We start from the raw sequence: 22202 nt of genomic DNA on the forward strand, positions 1-22202 counted from the left end.
GAGAAGACTGTCCCACCAAACAAAAAAAGTCTTAAATAAACACAATTGTTATATTACACTGAGATTTGTGACATGTTTCTTGTATCATTGAAAGTACAAAGGATCCGACTGCCTTAACAAGCATGTTTGAAACCCCTGAAAAAAGGTCAACAATGACAATATGACATTTTCACTTTGGAATGCAAATCTGCCTTTTTGAAACTGGACTGATAAGCTTCTACCAACTCCTCAAAAAAAGCAAAATGTCTATCAGTACTCACAACCTGATATCCGAATCAAGAAGGGGTCTGAATCAAGAAGGGGGAAAACCTTGTGTAAAAAAAAAAAAGAATAGATCCACGCACAGACATTTTACTAGAAAAATGTTTATTGACAGAATGAATAAAGCAAGAATTATGAAACATATAATGTATTTGCTCATAGTTTTTGCATGTCATAGGCCACAATCATTGCTGAAAAAGTTTATAGGCACTTCATTGAGAATTATCTTTAGAAATAGAGTTCATTACACTTTTGGTAATTGAAATAGAAAAAGTACATAAGTCAACAGCAAAGATACCGTACTTTTATAGGCCATTTAAAAGTGGAACACATACTTCCCAACTAAGCAGAATATTTGACAGTAAAATCTTTGTCTTCACCCAAAGATATTCTTATATTAACTTTGCCTGTACGTCGGTTTACCAAGTTTTTATACAATCAATACAGTATATATTCAGTAGTCGGGACGTGTTTCATGACCAAACTTGGATGTCGATTTTGAACATAACCCAGGTGGATGTAATGTTTCCTGATCTTTGAATGCATATGCATTTAATGGCAAAACAAACTGATCAATTTCATTTGAAAACCAATCATATTTGCTGCTACAATGCCCGTAAATCAGAAGATGGTCTCTGTATAGTAAGCACCATATCTAGGGTGCAGGCCTGCAATTATGGAATGAATAGAAAAAAAACAGGCACTAGGACCATCTGTTTCAAAACCAATTTTTCAAGCACCTTTATTGACACTTTAGAATACCAACAGCTATTTCTAAACATGGACAAATAAATTCAGAAATGAATGAAATGAGAAAAACCAGAAGCACATGTACAATGATTACTAAAGATACATCTGCACACTAATAGTTAAAGTGCCAATGAGTCAGTTAGCTCCTGTAATCACGGTTTCTAGTTCAAATGTTTGTAGGCTCTACTTACAGCAAAAGCATATAGGCGGGAAGCCTTAGGAGAGAAGGCACCCTTACATTTAACTCAAGAATGAAAAAAAGTAAAAGGAAGGGCCAGATGTGGTAAGTGAAAGTCGACATTTATGCCACAGACTAAACTGTAAGTGGATTTTGTCATTCGCTAAAGAATACTGGAACATTTGCAATTTTCTGAGATAACTGAAATTTGTAAACAAGACTAAGACCTCCCCTTTGAAGAGGTTTTTTTTTTTTTTACAACCAAAAATCATTTTTGGCATTTGCCATGAAAAGGATTTCACAAAAACGGAAAAAGGTTCTGTCCTCTTTAAACACTGGGCAGACTACTACGGTGCCACTGCAACTACTGGATCCGCTGTCTTCAGAAACTATTGTTTTTCAGGCACAGTTGGTAGAGAGTTGCATAGAAAGTATATTTAAACCACAACAAACCAAAGAACATGTGAAACAAGTTATGGACTTTTGTGAAAGCAAAATAAACAGTGACGTTTTTTTATTCTCAAACGGCTTACTAGATGGAAACACTGCATGCTACTTCCAGCTTTCTTTATTTCTAGTCAAATACGTGGCATGGGAATCCTGCGTCAATTTTAGCAGAATGAATAACCAAAAGGGGAGTTTCAACACTGTCACTTTGCTCGTTCTCTGAAATCTCTGAAAGTTAATGCACACATTGCTCCATATATAAATATTTTAAGTCATTTTAAAGCATAGCACCTTCTAAAGAAAAAACGGTACAATTTCTTGCCTGATGAACGTCAATTCTTTAGGGGATTAATCCTACTATGCTGGCCTGAGTTATTTATTGTCCAGCTAGTACCTATCTTACATAAACTCTGAATTTGTGCAATGCAATTTTGTACCATCATTTTCATGACAGCAAAAACTGCACCTTTGTAAATATGTATTGCAAAAACGTATTTTTGATATGGGGCAAACTGTCTCAATGCCGATGATAAAACTGCACTGTGACTGTTGAAGGTTTCTCTAATCCAAGCCCAAGAGAGAAAGGGCAAATGCATCCCTTTAAAAAATACAAGTTTCACATGAATAAAACGTTTTAAAAGCAGTTCAATTATTTTACAGGGATAATCCAACTATATTTAAAGAAAACTAGCAATGAAAATGCAATTTTCTTACATAAAAATAAATATTTAGAAACTTCCTTCACTTTTACTATTTACATGTTCTATTTAATGTAACCAGAAAATAGCATTTACCACTGTTAACTAATAGGTATTATTGCAGGTGTGTACAAAGGCAGAATGGCATTCAATCTTTTCTATTAATTAATTTACTGGACCACTTAAGCTTGCCACAACAACTGCTCATATTTCCTTTTACGTTGGGGTAGTGAAGTATATGTAAATGAACGACCTAAGTAGGGTCTGCAGTTTGGAATTGGCTTACATGATTTTAATTATTTTATTTTTAAAAAGCCATCTAGAGGACATTAAATAGAAATTAGCAACACCGTTCTAGCTGTTATTAAAGGGGAAACAGTAATGAGATGTTTAGAAATGAAATCCAGTGATTGCTGTTTTGATTAATGTAATTATTGCATGGCATTAGGTAAGGTTTTAGAAAAACAGAACACAGATTGTTACCATTACTTTATATCCAATAATATGCGGTTGAATCATAGAATACATGAGCAGTAGGTCTTATCTGGGTTAAAAACAGATGTCCTTGCACAGATGTTACCATTCCAACAAACCTAGCTCATCTTTTAGAAGGCGTCCGATTTGGACTCGATTATTAATTTATCAAGGCTTTGTTAGCCCATTAATGAAATTGCTTCTTTCGTTCAGGGGTTCAAAGGTTTTAAACAATTACTATAGTATCTTTCTTTTTTTGAGCTGCATCCTTTTCACTTTTTTTGTTGAAATTCTCCAGCAGTTCAGGACTGTATCTGTATTGATATCCATAAGGTCTGAGATGATGAGTATAGTATTCTAACTGGTACATTGTATTTGCATCAACGTAGTGGAATGATACCGTCAAATCTGAACAGCACCCAGGTCCCTAAAAAAAGATGGAGAAACAGTCACAAATATTGAATACTACAATACAAGCACTGCTTTCTTTCACTTCACACACTTGGTAAAGAATGCAGTAAAATACACACTGAATCAAGAGCCAACTAGTTCGAGGGAAACACTTCTTTTTGTTAAAGATTACAGATTACTACACCAGCAATTGTACATTTAATTCACTTTACAGTCTGCCAAATATTCAGTTTTTAAATTTATGACAGTTAACACCAGTACACATTTAGCCACTGCTTGTGTTATTATGTAATGGGATAGGACTCTGGGAGTAGGATAAATAAAAACATGTTTCTGGGACCCAGAAGGTATTTTTATTACATTAAGTGGTCTCCCCAATTAATATCCTCGTTTTCAAAAATCGTTTTGTTAGCAACTGCTCTCCGGATTATTCTGCTGTATGTTAGACAATAAGTACTTGAATGTAAGTACGTGAATAATGGAGGCTGATTAAAAATGTTAAAATGTTATTGCCAGTATATATAAAAAATTAAAAATATTTTCTTCCACAATTTAAAATAGTGATTATAAAATCAAATCAATTAGATGATTAGATGTTGAAACAACGCTCACATGTTTACAAAACAAACATGTTATTACATGTATTACAAATGTAAGCTATGGATTAATTCAAAGGTGGAATGGAGATAAACCAGAAGAGGAAACGCAAATCTAAAAACATGGTGTATTTTGATAGTTTTATATGCCTGTTCCATACGTCTTTTGGACAGTGACTTTAAATCCTTGAAAGCGATAATGTTGTTATAAGCCAAATTGAGCACATCTTCGTCAGGACAGCAAACAATAGACCTTTCCCTACAACATCAGGCATGTGCAGTGTGCCTTCAAATCAAATAGGACCAAGAAAGCACATTACATAGGTTCTCCTCCCTCTAGGAGACATATATAACCAAACTGGATGTAGCCAACACACCTTTGCAACACTGCTTGGCCAAATCAGCATTGGTCTGACAGCCAACATTCATGTTGTAGTGCTTGCAAAAAGCACTTAACAGGGACCATATTCTTGCTCCAGCAATTACACCAAGGATTGTGCTTCTGGAAGATCACCCAAACCACCTTTCATATCACAGAGTGAGTCTGTAGGCCCTTCAAAGGAGCCACGGTTTGTTAAATGTAAGACTATTCAATGGGACACGTGCTTTGAATACCTGCTTTCTCTCAGAGGCACCACTGTACAGAATAAAGAACCAATTAGACAAGTGAAAATCTTCGGCCCTTTCCAAGATGAATTTGAGGGGTCTTCATACATCCAGGGTGGTGCGAACCCGGTCAACATCTGCAGATGGATTTGGGAAGAACGTGGGGAGCTCAATCTCCTGATTTAAGATGTAAATTCAAGACAGCTTGAAAAGGAAAAGGAGAGATGAATGTTAAGGACCACGATGCTGAACCTGCTAACCCAGAATGCTGAAGTGACCACGAGGAAGGCAGTTTTCTAAGCAAAAAGACTGAGGTCCACCACAGCCATGGGTTTGAAATGTGTACGAGACGGGACCGACAGGACAACATTAAAGTCACAAAAAGTTTGAGGGCTCCCTGACGGGAAGGGAACATATGTTGAAGAGTTTGAGTGTCTTGACCACAGTATTAGAAAGTGAGAATGCAACACTGTTGGTGTTTCAATAGGCCATCCACGTCTGGCAGGCAAGGCCTTCATGAGTCCATAGAAATCCAATAATTAGCCAACCCACAGATGAATGACAAAACCTCGCACAAGCCACAGGATAAGGGGCTCAGACGGTACTGGAAAATGGAAACATCTACATCATTTGCTCTTGTATGGAGTTATGGTCAAAATGTTTCTGCAGACTGACAGTTTCATTCTCACTCTCCAATTCAAATTGGGACTTGGAGATAGGCATTATTCATTTGCACGGCACAGAGACGGATTTCCTGAGAAAAAGCAGACCGCAACTGTGTATTGGTGATCATCTTGAACCTCTCTTAAGGCTAAGGAAAGAATGAACAGGGAATGATGAAAGATGGTTTGCAGGCCTATTTGCAGACCTGCCTGGTTCATTTCTGCCAATATGGACAGCCTGGAAAAGAAACGGGACACCCTCTCAAAAGGAGGGACTTCTAACCCGCTATCAAGTCCAGAAACTGTGGGACCGCGTGAGCCAACGGTAGGGAGACTAGGAGGGAAGGATTGGTGATATTCCATTTAGCCACCAAGAGTATACTAGCATCTGATGAGATTGTCTTCCAGACAACCAAGTGAAGGGAGATCCTACCCTCACTCCATTGAGGTAGCATGGGGCAAACAAGACTGTCATTGCTTAGACTTTGGGAGAAGGTCTGCAGAGCAACCCTCTGGGAGTGGATCTCTTCTGCTTTTATCTGCACAGTGGCTGCGGTGTGGAGGGTGAGTGGTTGGCCTTCTTCTCAGTCTGCACTTGAAAGCCCTTAGGGCTGGCAGAATTCCTAAGCCCTCTGGCAGGACAGAAAGGTCTTTGGTGCCGATTCTTTAAGGACAGTTAAGTAGTTAGCATGTTGAGTACTACCTTTTTCCTACACAAGTTAATCATAAGTGGAAGAATTAAGAAGATACATTTCAACAAATAGAAGGTTTAGGATTTTGTCCTGTATGTCTGCAATACATGCGGTGGCCTCTACCAAGCTTGGGACCTGCATCCCCCTAAAGGTCATGTCGATGTGGTACATGCAGTCTGCATCATGTCCAGTGGAATTTGTCTAGCTTCTGTGAAAAGGTCCTCTGCCACAATTTGTGAACCTACTGTGGGTTGGTTAAAATGCCATGTAAGGAAGACATGGTATCAACAGCAGACACAGACAATAGATGCAAGTTTCAAAAACCTTTGGGGAGTAATTACGGAAGCTGTACTTTCCCATAAAATAGGTAGGGATAGGGGTTAGGTGGGATGTGGGAAAAGGAGGATACCATGTCTCAACATCAGGTGCTTCTCCCCCACTTCCTGAGGACCCCATACCCAGGGGCTCCTCCCTCGATTGTCTACCCCCCCAGGGTTGGGATCCAAAAGCGATGTCCTTTCCCTGGCCACCGAATACGGGTCCAGGGGGACACCCTCTGGTTTTTCACACAGCCCAAGCTAGTGTATGCTAGGCTCAGGGGTTGTATAAGGGGGCATCTCAGACCACCCTCACAGGATCACTGCACTAAGAAAGAGGGCAATCACAGGAATGCTCACCCTTTCAACCCAGACTAGAAAGACACAGGTCAACCAAGGGGGTAGGCACAGAGGCATTCATACCCCCACCAAACCTACGTATGCCAGCGACTACCAAAAGGAAAGCCCAACCCCCTGGAGCAGATTCCTTCTCATGAGGCTGACATACTAACATGGCCATTCAAGCCCCATAGCCAGTCTTTAACATGCACCATAGAAATGAAAGCCTCTTCCTTTAAGTGAATTATGTTACAACATTTCAAAGGGCCAGACAAGTTAAGCAATATATTTTCTCTTTCATTGCTGAGGCCTAGGAACAAACTCCTCACCATAACACACACTTGCACAGTCTGCAGGAGTCTCACAGTTACAAAGCTTCCTCCACACTGTGAAGTACTGATTTGTGAAGATTGTATGAAAGCTAAACATGCCCAATCTACAGGTTTCATCAGCATCATGGGGAAAACAAATTCACAAATTCCATCAGATGAAGACATTGTAAGAGTATCCCCCTACTTATCAGAGGACTTGTTGACTCCAAATGTGCATGCTGACAGCAGGGTGATCCACACAGACAATTGCAGCAGGGATACAAGGAGGTAAGGCGACCCAACACTTGTCCAGAGCCTCAACGAAATCTAAGATGGCGGCAGGCCTTTATGGCATCTCAGACCAGCTCCATGCCAGCCCATATGACCCACATGGCCCAATCACAGAAGAACAAGTTACTTACCAACTGGTAACGTTATTTCAACCAGATGTTCCTCCAATGTATTCCTCATCTTTGACATGTAATGTCCAGCTTCGGCTGCTTCAGAAAACTTTTTCGGCAGAGGGCGTCCTGCGTCAATGTCGTTGAGTGGATGTCCCTTCGAAGGCCTCCGTCGAGGGTGACGTCATTGGATGTTATAAGTAGCACGCACAGCACCAGTTGACCTCAGTTCTGTTTTCCCCTCCTCGCATTAGCAGAAATGCCCATAAACATGAACAGGACAGTACTCAGCCCTGTAGGAACGAAAGCTGTAATAGCATGGAAAATTCTACAGATGGGTAGGTTGGGAGGGCGATGAGGAATACGTTGGAGGAACATCCAGTCGAAAGAACGTCACCAGTTGGTAAGTAACTTGTTCTAATGGATTGTGTCTTCCAACATATTCGTCATCTTTGACAGACTCCCACAGCAGTATCCATGATTGGAGGAGGGTGAAGAATTTAGATATGCAGAGTTTTAAAGGGCAGAGTAAAGCACTGCCTTACCAAAAGCCACACCCTGAGCATGGGAAGTATCCAGAGAATAATGTGTAGTAAACGTAACGTGTGTATTGATGACCACGTTGCCGCCTCAAAGATGTTTCTAATAGGGACACCCTTTGCAGGGCTGTCGAAGAGGCCATGCCCCTGGTGGAATGTGCCCGTAAACTCTCAGGAGGGTCCTTGCCTGCCAATCTGTAGCATTCCGCAATAGTGAGGATGATCCACCTAGGCAAGGTCTGTTTGGAAACAGCCTGGCCTAACTTGAGTCCTGTATACCCTACAAAGAGCTGGTCGTCCATTCTCAACTTGGACATCCTGGAAATATAAAACATGTAATGCTCTCCTAGGGTCCAACCTATGGAGCCTTTCCTCTTCCTTACTAGGATGTGGAGGAGGGTAAAAGGCCGGCAGCACAATTTTCTGACTTAAGTGAAAGTCCGAAACTACCATAGGTAGGAAGGAGGGTCTTACCCTCAACACAACCCTGTCCTTGTGCAACATAGTAAAGGGAGGCTTGGAGGAAAAGTGCCTTGGAAGAAAGTGCCTGCAACTCGCTCACTCTATGGGCAGATGTTAGAACAGCCAGTAGGATTGTCTTGAAGGTTAACAACCTCAACGGACATGTGTGCAAGGGTTCAAATGGTGCACCAGTTAGGCATTTCAAAACCAGATTGAGGTCCCAAACCGGAACCTGAAAAGGAGATGGCGGGAACACATTTGTGAGTGAGCCCTTTTAGAAATTGAGTCACCAGTGGGAACTTAAAACACGAGCATTCCTCTGATGTGCGCTTAAAGATTGAAAGCGCTGCTAGGTAATCCTTAATGGTTCCAACCTGAATACCTTTGTGTGCTAATGAAAGCAAAAAGTATAGAACAACCGTAGTTGCACACTGAAAAGGATCAACATTCTTCTTAATGAACCAGTCGCAAAACTTATTCCAATGGCAACGGTACAGAGACTTTGTTGCTGGCTTTCTGGCCGAAAGCAACACCTCCATCACGTCATCCGGGAAGTCCCAATCCTTGTATCTCAACCTTTCAGAAACGTGTGAAGGGTATGATATGATAGGATAGGTTATTTATAACGCACTTAATACCCAGAGGTTTCTAAGCGCAGACCCGGGGATCGAACCTGTGTTGCTCTGCGTCGTCTTGCTTCCAAGGCGAGCATGTTGCCCATGAGCTATCCTCTCAAGACCGAGGTTGAGAGTGCTGACCTCTGGATGGAGAAGCTGACCCTCCTCTCGCGAGAGAAGATCCTCTCTTTGTGGAAAATGTACCACAGGACAGATGGACATGTCCAGAAGGTCCAGGTACCACGTTCTCCTGGCCCAATCCGGGACAATGAGGATCATCCGGCTCCCAAACCGTCTCAACCTGCCGATTACTTGAGGAATGATGGGGTCTGGAGGAATTCCCAATCCACCACTAACACGTCTCCTAGAGCTCCTCTCGGAGGAAATTCCCTTGAGCAGTACCGCTCGCACTTTCGGTTCACCCCAGTCGTGAACAGATCCACTTGAGGGGTTCCCCAAAGGGTGAAGATCTCTTGAAGGACTTCCTGAACCAGTTCCCACTCGTGGGAGACCGTGCGCTGCCTGCTCAGACCATCTACTGCTGTGTTCTCCTCCCCGGCTAGGTGAGCTGCAGACAGGAAGATTTCTTCTTGAACAGCCCAATACCAGAGCTACATTGCCTCTCTGCACAGTGGTAGTTAGACTACGCCTCCTCTCATATCGAGGTAGTGCATGGCCACCGCATTGTCCGTCATTATCAGGACATGCTTTCCTCGTGCAGACGGCAGAAAAGCCTTCAGCGGTAGTCTGATTGCTCCCAGCTCCAAAAGATTGATGTGTAGCTTGGACTCCGATGGAGACCGACTGCTGACAGTCAATTAGTTGGCGTGAGCTCTCCACCCCGTGAGTGAGGCATCCGTCACTACAGTTATCCCCGGCCATGGGTACCAATTGCGTTCTCCCTTCAGAATATTTTCCTTGCAGGCCCACTACAGAAGATCCTGCGAGACTCTGGTCGGAATCTGAAGTCGGTCCGACATCCGTCCCGAGAACTGGGACCATTGTGTTCCGAGAGCCCACTGAAGGGTTCTCATTCGCAGGCGGGCCTCTGGCACCAGAAAAATGCAGGATGCCATGAGGCCAAGTAGCCTCAAGAATTGGAGGCCGGGAGACTGTGGGCATTCTGAAATATTGTTACCAATTTGGAGAATGTCTTGAGCCCTCACCTTGGGTGGTGATCACTTTCCCCAAGGACGTGTCAAACACAGCGCCGGTGTACTGGAGCTGTTGGGAAGGGGTCATCTGGGACTTCCTGGAATTGAGGGAGAAGCCCAGTCTGTGAAGGGAGTGGCAGGTAACGCTGCAATGATCCAAGGCTTGTTTGGGAGAACACGCCCTGATCAGCCAATCATCCAGGTAGGGGTAGACATGAATCATCCCCTCTCCTGAGATGTGCTGCCGCCACCGCCACCGCCATCAGTTTGGTGTACAACCTCGGGGTGGAGGTCAACCCAAATGGCAGGACTAGAAACTGAGGGTATTTCCTGTGCTTCAGATAGACTGGCGCATGAAAATAAGCATCCTGAAGGTCCAATAAAACCAATCAATCCTGCAGTTGGAGAGCCTGAAGGATCTGAGAAAGAGTGACCATCTTGAATTTGTCTTTCCTGCGGAAGTTGTTCAAGCATCTCAACTCCACGATGGGTCTCAGTCCGCTGTCTTTTTTGGGGATCAAAAAATATGGGGAATACCAACTCTTGTTCCTCTCCGCTACAGGCACTGATTCTATAGCGCATTTCTCTAGGAGGGTTAAGATTTCCTGCACAAGGAGCAGGTCCGGAATCCTCAGAGTGTTTCGCCAGTGGTTTGGTCTGAGGCTGCACTATAAAAAGGAAGGCAGCAACCGTGTGCTATCGTTTCCAGAGTCCATTCATCGAGATGCTGAGACAGCCTGCCCTCCGCCCCCTGGTGAGCCTTTGGAGCGGTTTTGAACCGGCTGCTGCAGACGCTGATGGCAAGGAGGCGGCTACTTGAGCTGTCTTAGCACCTCTACCTCGTCCACCATAAGGACATTTTCGTTGGCCTCTGACTGGCCATTCCTCTCGACCCTTCCAAATGAGGAGTAGTAGCGAAAAGATCGACCCCTCCAAGGTTATCCGCTAGGATGACAAGGCTGAGGTTGCCCAACAGCGGCGTCTAAAGACTTGACTGCCACTTTAGAGGTCTGCAACTTCTCAAGGCTCACATCAGCCTTGCTGCCAAAAAGATGAGACCCCTCAAATAGCATGTTGAGGGGTTGAGGCTGCACGTCAAGTGCAAAACCCGACTTCCGCAACAACGTACACCTGTGCATCACGGTGCTTGTAGCCATGGACCAGATGATGCTATCTGCAGTATCCAAACCAGACTGAAGGGACTCAAACATGGCTTCCTTGCCATCCTTAACAATAGCCAGGAAGCCGTTCCTTACATCCCCTTCTGGACTATGCTCTGCCGTCATAGGTATGCACTCCCACAAAGTGTACGAAAATGTTGCCAAGGCACAAGTGGAGTTGGCCGACTTCAGCGACATACTCCCTGCCGAAAATACCTTCTGCGGCCATCCATCTACGCCGCCTGTTCGAGGTAGCCGTAACTGCCTGGACCACCAGTCTCTCGGGAGTAGGGTGTTGGGACAGGTAGCCGGGGTCACTACTGGAGGGGTAGTATTGTCTTGTAAGAGATTTGTCCACCGCCAGACTAGTCTCTGGGGTCTCCCAATTCCTGGCCACCCTTTTTTGAAGAGCCACATGGAAAGTTAACACAGGATCGGTCGGCGGACCCTGGTTCAAAATGTCAGTGAGATCATCCTGATCATAATGCACCAGAGGTCTAGACCAGCCCAAATATTCAACAACTCTAGACATATGTTGACGGTAAGAGGAGTCAGCATGCTCCCAGGACTCGCTTGCCGAACTCCAGCTCAGGAGAGGTGTCAATACCACTAGCATTATGCAAAGTGTCAGAGATTTTGCATCCTATCATCCTCTGAAATGAGGCCCTCTGGCACATTAGGGGTCCCATTCTGGAGACAATGAAATGGGCATCTTCCACATCCCAACGCTCTTCCTCCTCAAAAATGGAAGTGAGGGACTTAAAAAAAAAAGAAATTTTTTGGTAGAGGGGCATATATTTTCTGTGGGGTAGAACCCAGAGGCTTCGCAATTGTCAAAGGCGTTGACTTAGCCACTGCCTTTTTTGGAGGGTCAACAGGCCTGACTGGGTACTATCAATGGCTCTTATCAATGGCCGTGGCATCAAGGGCTTCGAGGACTTTGAAGGCGTTGACGACCTTGACCTCTCACCACGTCTCGAGTGATCCTTCGATACCTTGTCCAACCGAGGCCTCCCGATGTGGATCATGCTGTTTACTCAGGCTCGAGGGCATGCGAGTTTACAGCCAAGACTGCTCGTTGCCGGCTTCCACAAAAGGCGCGGACGGAGCCCAGCCCTGTTTATCAAAGATTTTTTTAAGCATCTCCACAAGGAAAGCTTCCCACTCTGCTGGACTCGATGCGGGTCCGTAATGGATGTTTTGGAACCGCTGTCCTTGCATTTCTTGAACCCAGATCGACATATCGAGGGGTCATCGGAGTAGAAGACGAAGACATGTCGAAAAGACAACAGCAAATACTTGCACAAGGACGAGGCATGCAGAGTTTCTCACGAAGCAAACACGTTTGCAGAAAAACTGAACTGAGGCCAACAGGCGCCGTATGTGCTACTTATAATATCTGATGACGTCACCCTCGACGGAGGCCTTCGAGGGACATCGACTCGATGCAAGGAGCCCCCTGCCGAAAAGGTTTTCCGAAGCAGCCGAAGCTGAACATTACATGTCAAAGATGAGTAATATGTTGGAGGACACAATCCATTCGAATAGCATGTCCTCGAGTACAAAGGTGTCCTTAATACCCTGAACCACCACCCAAGTGGAGGGGGAACACTAGTATAAAAATCAATCAGTTCCAGTAGAAATGTGGATAGAAGCTGGAAGGAGTTTGGCTGACTGGTGAGAAACGATTACTGAGAGGTGAGCAGGAGGCTAGAGCTGCAGGCTGAAGGAAGAGGGAGTGGCATTGTGGAAGAGAAATGGAGGAAGAACAAGTTTTCCGCACAACGCCCTCTGCCGGAAAAAATATTCCGAAGCAGCTGAAGCTGGATATTGAATATCAAAGATGAGGAATGCGTGGGAGGAACATCCAGTCGAAAGAATGTTATCATGGGTCGGTAACTTGTTCTTCAAATGGATTGTGGCCTCCCAGGTATTCCTCATCTTTGACAGACTCCCAAAGCAGTATTTGCTTTGGTGGAGGGAGTAAGAATTTAGCCATCAATGGTTTCCATGAACAGAATGGAGGACAGCTTTTACAAAGCTTCCATCCTGATTTAGGCGAAGAATCAAGACAGTAATGTTTTGTGAAAGTGTGTATTGTAGACCATGTAGCTGCCTCCCAAATGTTTTTAATAGGAACACCTCTTTGCAGAGCAGAGGTAGCCATGCACCTGGTGGAATGAGCACTCATGCCTTCTGGAGGATCTCTGCTAGAATAATCCATCTGGATAAGGTCTGCTTTGTTACAGCCTCACCAAGTCTGTGACCCGTATAACCCATAAATAGTTGATCATCCAGACAAAGTTTGGACAATCTAGAAATACAGAAGCTTAGAGCTCTCCGTGCATCTAATCTGTGCAACCTCTCTTCCTCCTTGCCAGAATAAGGCGGAGGACAGAAAGTGGGAAACGCAATCTTTTGTCCTACATGAAAGTCTGCAATGATCTTGGGTAAAAATGAAGGCTTAACCCTCAGGACGACCTTGTCCTTGTGGAATAATGTAAAGGGTGGTTTAGATGATAGTGCCTGCAACTCACTCACTCTACAAGCTGAAAGGAGTGCTACCAACAAGATGGTCTTAAATGTTAGTAACCTTAAGGGACATGAATGGAGTGGTTCATATGGTGCACACATAAGAAAAGGGGTATCTTAAAACATGAAGTTTCTTCAGACGACCGCTTGAAGATGGATTGCGCCACCAAATAGTTTTTAATTGTTCCAACCTGGAGCCCCAGATTGGCTACGTACAGCAGAAAGGACAACACCTCCGGTGTTTTACCATAGCAAAGGGTCCACATTCTTTTCAACGCTTCTTGTTTTGAGGTAGAGGTTGCTACCTGCACCGTCAGACTTTCTGGGGTAGGGCGTTTCGATAAGTAGTTGGGGACATTACTTGCTGGGCAGTATTTTCTTGTCAAGTTCTTATTTACTGCCACACTTGCCTCCGGTGTTTCCCAATTGGCACTTAACATTTTCTGAAGAGTAATGTGGGAAATTAAAATGAGATCCTTTTGAGGACCTTTATCTAGGACAGAGGTCTTCAAACTGGGGCACCATAAAACGGTCTTAGGCACTATGAGAAAAAATGGCCAGCAGTTGCAAATGGATATTCAGTTCTTTAGTCACAGACTGTTTGAATAGTACCCAATGGGTTGTTTTTTGTTCAAATGTAAACACATTGTGATATTTAAAGCATATTTATTCAGCAACAAAAAAACTACTAACTGCATAGTGAAGTAACTCCTCAAACTGGCCCACATTGGCCAAAAAAGTGGCCCATTTTGACTGGCCTACACTAGCATTTTGCATTTTTGGTACAGTCCTCACCCTTTTGCCCTATAGGCCAGTCCAAGCCTGCCGGCTTCCATAATGGGTGAGGGGGCGTCCACCCACTGGCCACCTCACCCATTATGGAGGAGCCGAGGTGCCAGCCCAGTGAAACACTGAGCACTCCCTCAGCTGCTTTTTCAAGCTGAGGGAGTGCTCCTGAGCTTGCTGAACTGTCAAAGGGAAAAACGGTTTGCCTTTGACAGTTCATTTCCCCAGCCGCACAGGATCACTGAGCCATGACACGCTGGGGGTGTTTTGCTTCGCCAGCCTTGCATAGCTCATTGGAAATGCTGGCTGGGGCACTGCATGCATGTATGTGCGAGGGGGTGCTCCTGCGCCTCCTCACACATGTGCAGAGCAACCTGGAGCGGGGCATTTTAGCAACGACACGCAGGCCCCTGCAGAAGGTACTTTTATGGCAATTTATTTTTTATTTAAATGTGTATGCGTGTGTTATGGGACTGTGGTGGGAGCAGGATGGGCGGCAGCACTGGGATAGTGGTGGGGAGAGCCCAGGGTCTGTACTGGGAGAAGGGTGCCGTGATGGCACGCAAAAGTTCATAGCGATTTCCAGATACCGTCCATCTGGCACTTTGGGGGGGGGGGCTCGGCCTGCCCAAACTTTGCTCAGGGGGGGCCCAGGCCAAAAAGGTTTGAAGACCACTGATCCAGGATGTCTGTAAGATCATCCTGCTGGAAGGGGAGGGCAGGCCTGCTCCATCCCAGGCAATCTACTACTTTAGACATCAACTGCTTGTATGAGGCATCTGCATGTTCCTCAGATTCAGGCTTTCCAAATTCTGGTGAAGTGCCCACTTAGCTGGCTGTTTGCAAATTTTCATGAAAGGTCCCTCAGTCTGGGTTCCTCTGATATAAAACTATCAGGGACATTTGGTGTGCCATACTGTAAACCAAATGGCGCATCATTGTCAGATGGCTCATTGTCCTTATATATAAAGGTTAGAGATTTAAAGTAATCCTTTCTTGGTAAAGGAGTGAATGTTTTCTCTGTTAAAGGCATCAAAAAGTTTGAGCCTGACGCTCGAGGAGAGAACGAGGTCTTCGACAAAGACTTTGCTGACTTTGATGGTGCCACTGGCGTCATTGGGCCCTTTGGCGTCGATGGTGAAGCTGGAGTCGACCTCGACTTGTCTTGTCTTTCAACTTCTTGCTCGAAGGATCCTTTGATTTCTCATTGTGTCGAGGCCTCAACGGCACTATGTGGGTCTGACCTTCGTCCTGGTCTCGACGGTGCACAGGATTTGGCTGAAGCCCTTTCTTTACCGGCTTTAGAAGGCGCGGTAGGAGCATTGATTGTCGTGAGTTTCTGGTTTTCATATATTTTGAGTATTTCTAGCTTGAATGCTTCCCATTCAGCAGGTGTGGAGGCTTTAGTGCGACAGGATGTAGCTCTCTCAGGAGAGGATTCAGACGAGGACATGGAAGTAGGTGACTTATGGTGCGTCTTTGAGTTCCTAGATGGCAACGAGTGGTGGGAGTCACTCCTTGACCTTTTTGTCTTCTTTCTTTGAGGAGAGTTGCCCATCGAATCAACAGAAGGTTTCTTCAATGGGGTAGTCGATGGGGATTTCTTAGGGAATCTACCTACCGCCAATTTCCTCTTATGCGCCTTCAGAGCTTTTCCAGTCATCGATTGACATTTTGAACAGGCCGAGGTCTTGTGCTCCACACCAAGACACCACAAGCATACTTGATGCGGATTGGTCAGTGACATCTTGGCATTGCAGTCTTGACACTTTTTGAACCCAGTCTTCGGGGTAGTCCGTGTCGAAGATGAAGACATTTTTGTATATTTTGCGAAGGAAATACTGACGTGCGCCACAGTTCTAAAAGTGTTAGCTTACTCGGACAAACGGAACTGAAGCCAACATGCACTGCGCATGCTATATATGCCTTCGATGACATCATCATCGAGACAGAGGCCCTCGAGAGAAATCGAGTCACCTGCATCAACACACAGCGCACTCTGCCGAAAAAGAAATTCCGAAGCAGCAGAAGCTGGATATTGAATATCAAAGATGAGTAATACGTGGGAGGAGACAATCCATTGGAAAAATGGTTATCTTGAGGACAACTGTTGGGAAGAGGCAGACCAAAGGAGAAGGAAAGAGTTGTGATTAGGTTGGGAGAGAACTAATGCCAAAGAGAAGAGAACGCAAAGAGAGATAAGGGGAGATAGAGCAACAGACAGAGGGAAGAAAGGAAAGAGGAAACACCATCAGGAGACTAACAGTCCAGAAGGGGAAGGAGGCTGAAGCCCTTATTAATGCTAGCAGAGAGAGAATAGCTAGAGGGGGAGATACAGATAATAGGCTAAAGGAGGTGGTGGATTGACAATTTGGAGACATATGGGTATACTTAACATTCATCAGTGTGATCCATCTAAGAAATTTAGAATTACTACATTTAAGAATACTAGATATGACTGCCGGCACTATATCTTTCAAAACCTATGTTTTTCACCAGCTTGCCTAAATAGATACTAAACAAGGTCTTGGATACTCTGGATGAATGCAAATTCCGTACATATGATTCTGAGCTGTCCCATATTTTATAATATTGGTAAACAGTGTCTAATGCATCTGGAAAGATTATCAGTCTGACTGTAGCCAAATATAAATGAATTAGGTTTCAAACTAATTAATATTCAGAGATTGGACACCACCACTCCAACAACGTCATTACAATTAAGATTGCATGCTTTCTTAGAACATGTGTTTGCCTATCTGCTTCGTAAATATAAATCTTTGAAAATAAAGTCAATAAAAGTTTACAACTGAGCGAATTTGCACATTTTGAAGATAGCAAAGTATGGAAAAACCGTAATTTTTAAATTATACACTATCACTTGCAACATGGTTGCAGGAAAATCTAGAGAAAATATAAGATATTGAAAACTGAATGTGTTACCTGCCTAACTGTACCCCAGGGAATTTGTAGATTTATTTGCTCGCCACCAAAACCCACCCGGGGATATGTCCTACTTTTTGCTAGAAGCAAATCAAAATTAGAATGTACTTTTTTTAAATGAAGTGCCACACAAGGTCGGGGGCTCATACAATTAGTTGAGCCTCTACTATGAGCCTCCAACAGAACATGCCAAGTTACTAAAGTTGATGCCAACCAGGAACCAACCATATGCCAACCAGGGAGTGAGAAGTGGTGCAGACTGAGTGTCTTACTTGAATTACAACCTTTACATAATCTTATGTCCAGTTCCTTCGCATTGCCAACCACTGGGAACAGCACACCAGATTATTGGAAGAAGTCTACAAAAATAGGTTCTATTATTTTTCTTTATAAACAGTTTTCTATAGCATGGACCAGAGATCAGTGTCTAGTGTTTTGGCCTGCTGTTCCTCATTCCCGTCTGACATTGCAACACTATAATGCCTTCAGAAAGCATGAGGTAAAAATATGCATTATATTGGAATTTTGGGAGTGTTTTTTTTTTTTTTAACTCTTTATTGATTTTTTCAACAAACCTAACAATCCCCAGAACTCCGCCCCCACCCTCTTTCCTCTCCCCCCTCCCTCGGTGCCGTTTCAGATTTTCCGTTGCTCCCTGTAACTTCATAAAGTCTCTACGGGGTCATTGTAGATCTAAGAGTCTTAGGCGTTGTGGGCGCCATCCAATCCTAAAATCGTCCCTGAGAAAGGTTATTACCTCTCCCCACTTGCCAGCAAAGTTCTGTAGTGCATTGTTCATTGCATATGTGGCCCATTCCGTTGCCACCATCTCCCACACTTTGCGCAGTTAGTCTTGGAACGTCGGTATGTCTGAGCTTTTCCATCTCTGGGCAATGATTGTCATTCCAGCTATGGTGAGCAACACCTGCGCTTTTTCTCTGCCCCTCGGCTCTCCTGTCATGTCTTCTGGCCAAAGGCCCAGTAGGGTCCTTTCCGGGGGCAGGCTTCCCACTGACCCAAACACTTGATTGCTCCATCGCTTGACAGATGTCCTTCCAGAACGGGTCTATTTTTCGGCACCCCCACCAAATGTGTTCCGCTGTGACCTCCTGGCCACAGCCTCTCCAGCAAAGTCCTGTCGCCTCAGGATATATCCTGCGTAGTCAAGCTAGAGTATAGTGCCACCCATGCAATATTTTATACCAAGCTTCCTGGATTTGTGAGGATCTCGCTAGTTTGGGGATTTTTCTCCAAAGTTTCTCCCAATCTCTCTTCTCAATCTCTCTGCCCAAAATGCGCTCCCATCTTCCCATATATGCCCACTGCGGCCTCTGGGTAGCCTCGTCCAGGATCTTGTAGAGTTGGGAGATTAGCCCTTTCGAGCCATTGTTAGATGTTAAACATTTCTTGAAGGGGTTGGTGGTCTAGTGGCCGCCTTCTTATTCGTGGGGTGAAGGAGCCAGTGACGTAGTTAATAGCTCAGCCTCTCCCCCTCCCCCAATGCAAAGTCACTCTTGCAGTCTACAAAAGTGCTGATTTCCCCCCCGTAAACATATCTTTCATCCTCTGACATCCCCCTTCCTGCCAGTTCCTAAATGCCCCCTTCTCCATCCCAGGAGTGAAATCTTTATTGTTGAAAATGGGTGTAAAAGGGGACGGAAAAGTTGTGATTTCCTTATGTTTGACCAGTCTGTCCCAGTTGTCCGCAACTAGTTTGGTGATGGACCTCTCATACATATGTCTCGGGCCGGTGTTGCTTAGGTAGCCACAGTACCTCCCCCAGATCATGCTTTGTGACCGCCCTGTGCATTTTTACCCAGTGCTTTTCTTCCCCCTCCCGGAGTTATTCCTAATTACCCTAAGTTGGGTTGCCTTGGAGTACAGGCGGAAGTTGGGCAGGGCTAGTCCCCCTTCTTTCCTCGGAGCCATGAGTTGCTGCCTGCTCACCCTTGCCCTTTTCCCCTCCCATATGAATTTGTTTGTTAAAGCTTGGAGCTCCCTGAAGAAGCTAGCTGGGAACTGGTTGGGGGATAGCTTGAAATAGAAAGATCATCTTCGGCAGTGTGACCATTTTTATTGCCGCCAGGAGATCCTTTTTGATACTCCTCAGGAGGGGGGGGTAGTTTGCTGCATACCACCCCATAAGGGCCGGAGTAATTCTCACCCCTAAGTATGTAATTCACCCAGACTGCCATGCGAAAGTCGTTGAACTTTTTAGCTCCACCCTCTCCCCTTTCCCCAGCGTCAGGTCCATCAGTTCGGACTTGTTCATGTTTATGCGCAGTCCTGATGCTTCCCTGAATTCTTCGAGTAGTAGCCTGCACTGTCTGCTCGACTCCATGGGGTTGGTCAGGGCGAGCAGCATGTTGTCTGCGAAAGCCCCCATTTTGTGTTGTCTACCCCCAAATGGAATTCCCTGTATCCCCTCCGACTCCCGGATGGCTTGTAATAAGGGTCCCAGGTAGATTGCATAGAGTAGGGGCGACAGGGGACATCCTTGTTTTGTACCTCTTTGAAGTTGGAACAGTCTTGATGTTGTACCGTTCACTACCAACCTCACTCGAGGGCCCTCGTAGTTTGCCTTGACCATCTATAAAAACACACCTCCCAGTCCCATCCTTTCCATAGTTTTAAAAAGGAACGCCCACTCCACCCGCTTTCTCAGCGTCTAAAGATAATAGTACTGCTGGGGTGTGAGATTCTTCTGCCTTTTCCACTAGGTGTGTCACCCTTCTTAAATTGTCTGCCGTCTGCCTTCCCTTTATAAAACCCGCCTGGTCCTGATGTATCAGGTCTGGAAGAAGCCCCTCCAGCCTATTGGCCAGGATTTTGGTGTAAATCTTAGCATCCACGTTAATGAGTGCTATTCAAGGGGGTCCTTTTCAGTTTTCAGGATCAGGGAGATCTTTGCTTCTTTCATCGAAGGAGCTATTTGCCCGCTGCCTTTAAAGGAGTTGAAGAGATAGGTCAACTGAGGCACCAAGACACCAGCAAAGGTATTGTAGAAAGCTGCTGAGTACCCATCTGAGCCAGGGGCTTTGCCTGCGGGCAGACTCCTAATAACCCCCCCCCCCACTTCATCCTCCGTTATCTCTTGGCTTAAGGCAATCTGGGCATCCCCATCTATTTAATGCAGGCTTATCTTTTCCAGGAATGCTTCCAGGGCGTGAGCATGGCGGCTTTGCGATGTGTATAATGACTCGTAGAATTTGGCCATGGTGTGACCCTTTCGCCTGATTCTGTGTTTAAGGCCGTAATTGTGTTCCTCGACTCTGCCCCCCCCGAGAGGAGACGCGCCAGTAAGGTGTCGGCCTTGTTCCCCTTAACGTAGAATATTTGCCTCACCCAGAGTAGAGCCCCTTCTGCCTTTTTAGTTCGTAAGATCCCCAATTGGCCCACTGCCCTCCTATATTCCCTCTGGTTATGCCAGCAGGGGGTCTCCGCTATCTTGTTTCTCACCACCTCGACCTCTGACTCCAATCGGGTCTCCAGGGCCAGCAGCTGCTTGTGCTCAGAGTGCCATAATTTCCCCCCTCAATGTGGCTTTGAATGCATCCAACCTCATATCTTCTCCCATGTCCCCTCTTTTGTTGTTGTCAAATAACTCATCTTGCCCTCTATCTCCTCCCTTATTATGGGATCCCTCAGGAGATATTCCGGGTATTTCCAGCCCCAAATCCCCCTTCTCGTCCCCCCCAGTTCTACTTTATGGACAGTATTTTGTGATCTGCTATGCCCATGGGGCCTACCTCTATCTCCTCAACTCTTCCCACTAGGTTCGCGGAGACCCAGAAGTAGTTAATTCTGGACTGTGTCCCGTGAACTTCTGAGAGGAAGGTATACCCCTCTGCGCTCCCTTTCAGTTCCCTCCAGACGTCCCTCAGACCCATGCTCGTCATTCTGTTACTCAGCCCATTCGAGGCCTCCACCCCTGTTAGGGAGAATTCTCTGTTTAGGCTGAATTTCCTAACCTAGTGAGTCCCCCAGCAGCTTTGCTGGATTTCTGGAGTTTGTTTTTTTTCTCCTGCCAAGAGTGAGACTTTCTCCCACTCTTGGACATGATGTGTGGTGTTCCTTTGAATGTTAATGTGTTTCATGGGCTATGGGGTCTTTTACTCCATAGGGTCTCATACTTTATTTCTATGTGTGTTACACCGCACCCTCCATGCAGTAACACTGGGGTGTCATAGTGACCCCCCACCATAGACTCCATACCCTGGGACTGACTACTGTCTCCCAGGGCATCTAAAGTCACCATTGGCTTTACTAGTCCCAAATTACTAACAGAACCAGTACAAACCATCATATTGTGGACGTACAGGTAGGGGCAATTCGATTGACCCTGGGTCTGTTGTCCGAGGGGGTACTGTCCCGTCCCCCCTCGTCGAGTTTTGGCTGGTGGCAGTGGATACTACTTTTTATATTCAACCGCGAATATATCTCTATGGGATTTTTCCATTGTTCGAGGCTAATACTTTTTTAACATTGCCTCTAACATACCGCTGGTTTATTTATTTAATATTAATTCACCGGTTGGTATTTTCTGCCAGAACTCGGTTTTAAAATGGCGTTTGTGTTCGCCTCTGTAACTCCAAACCAAAGGTCGAGCCCTTTGTTCCACTTTTGGCGGGCTTCTACACAGAAGCCCTCCAAAGTGGTGCCACTCTGTCTGGGTACCACAGGGGGGGTTGGAGGGGGTTTAGGCACCCTGGACTGAGTTGCCTTGGCAACTCCAGTCGCACTCTTGTGTGATTGGCCCAAGTGGTGAGCCAGCTAGGCTGAATGAATGGGGTTTTCTTGCATAAAAGCAGGGCTTTTGGGACTGGAACTTCAGAAGTCGCCACAGGACCTGAAAATCCGACGAGG

General features: G+C 45.2%; 1 protein-coding gene across 9 annotated transcripts in view; it reads right to left on the reverse strand.

Annotated features, from left to right (window-relative positions):
- Positions 1-349: 349 nt before the first annotated feature.
- Positions 350-22202, reverse strand: part of C1GALT1 (core 1 synthase, glycoprotein-N-acetylgalactosamine 3-beta-galactosyltransferase 1) — a 303461-nt gene continuing 281608 nt past the window's right edge. For all 9 annotated transcript variants that reach the window (XM_069648538.1, XM_069648533.1, XM_069648536.1 and 6 more), the window contains one exon: positions 350-3235. In XM_069648538.1, the coding sequence (XP_069504639.1) occupies positions 3035-3235 (201 nt within the window). In that variant the 3' untranslated portion in view covers positions 350-3034. The remainder of the gene's footprint in view (positions 3236-22202) is intronic.

The sequence above is a fragment of the Ambystoma mexicanum genome, chromosome 2q, assembly GCF_040938575.1.
Source record: "Ambystoma mexicanum isolate Mex_15411 chromosome 2q, UKY_AmexF1_1, whole genome shotgun sequence".
Taxonomy (NCBI): Eukaryota; Metazoa; Chordata; class Amphibia; order Caudata; family Ambystomatidae; genus Ambystoma; species Ambystoma mexicanum.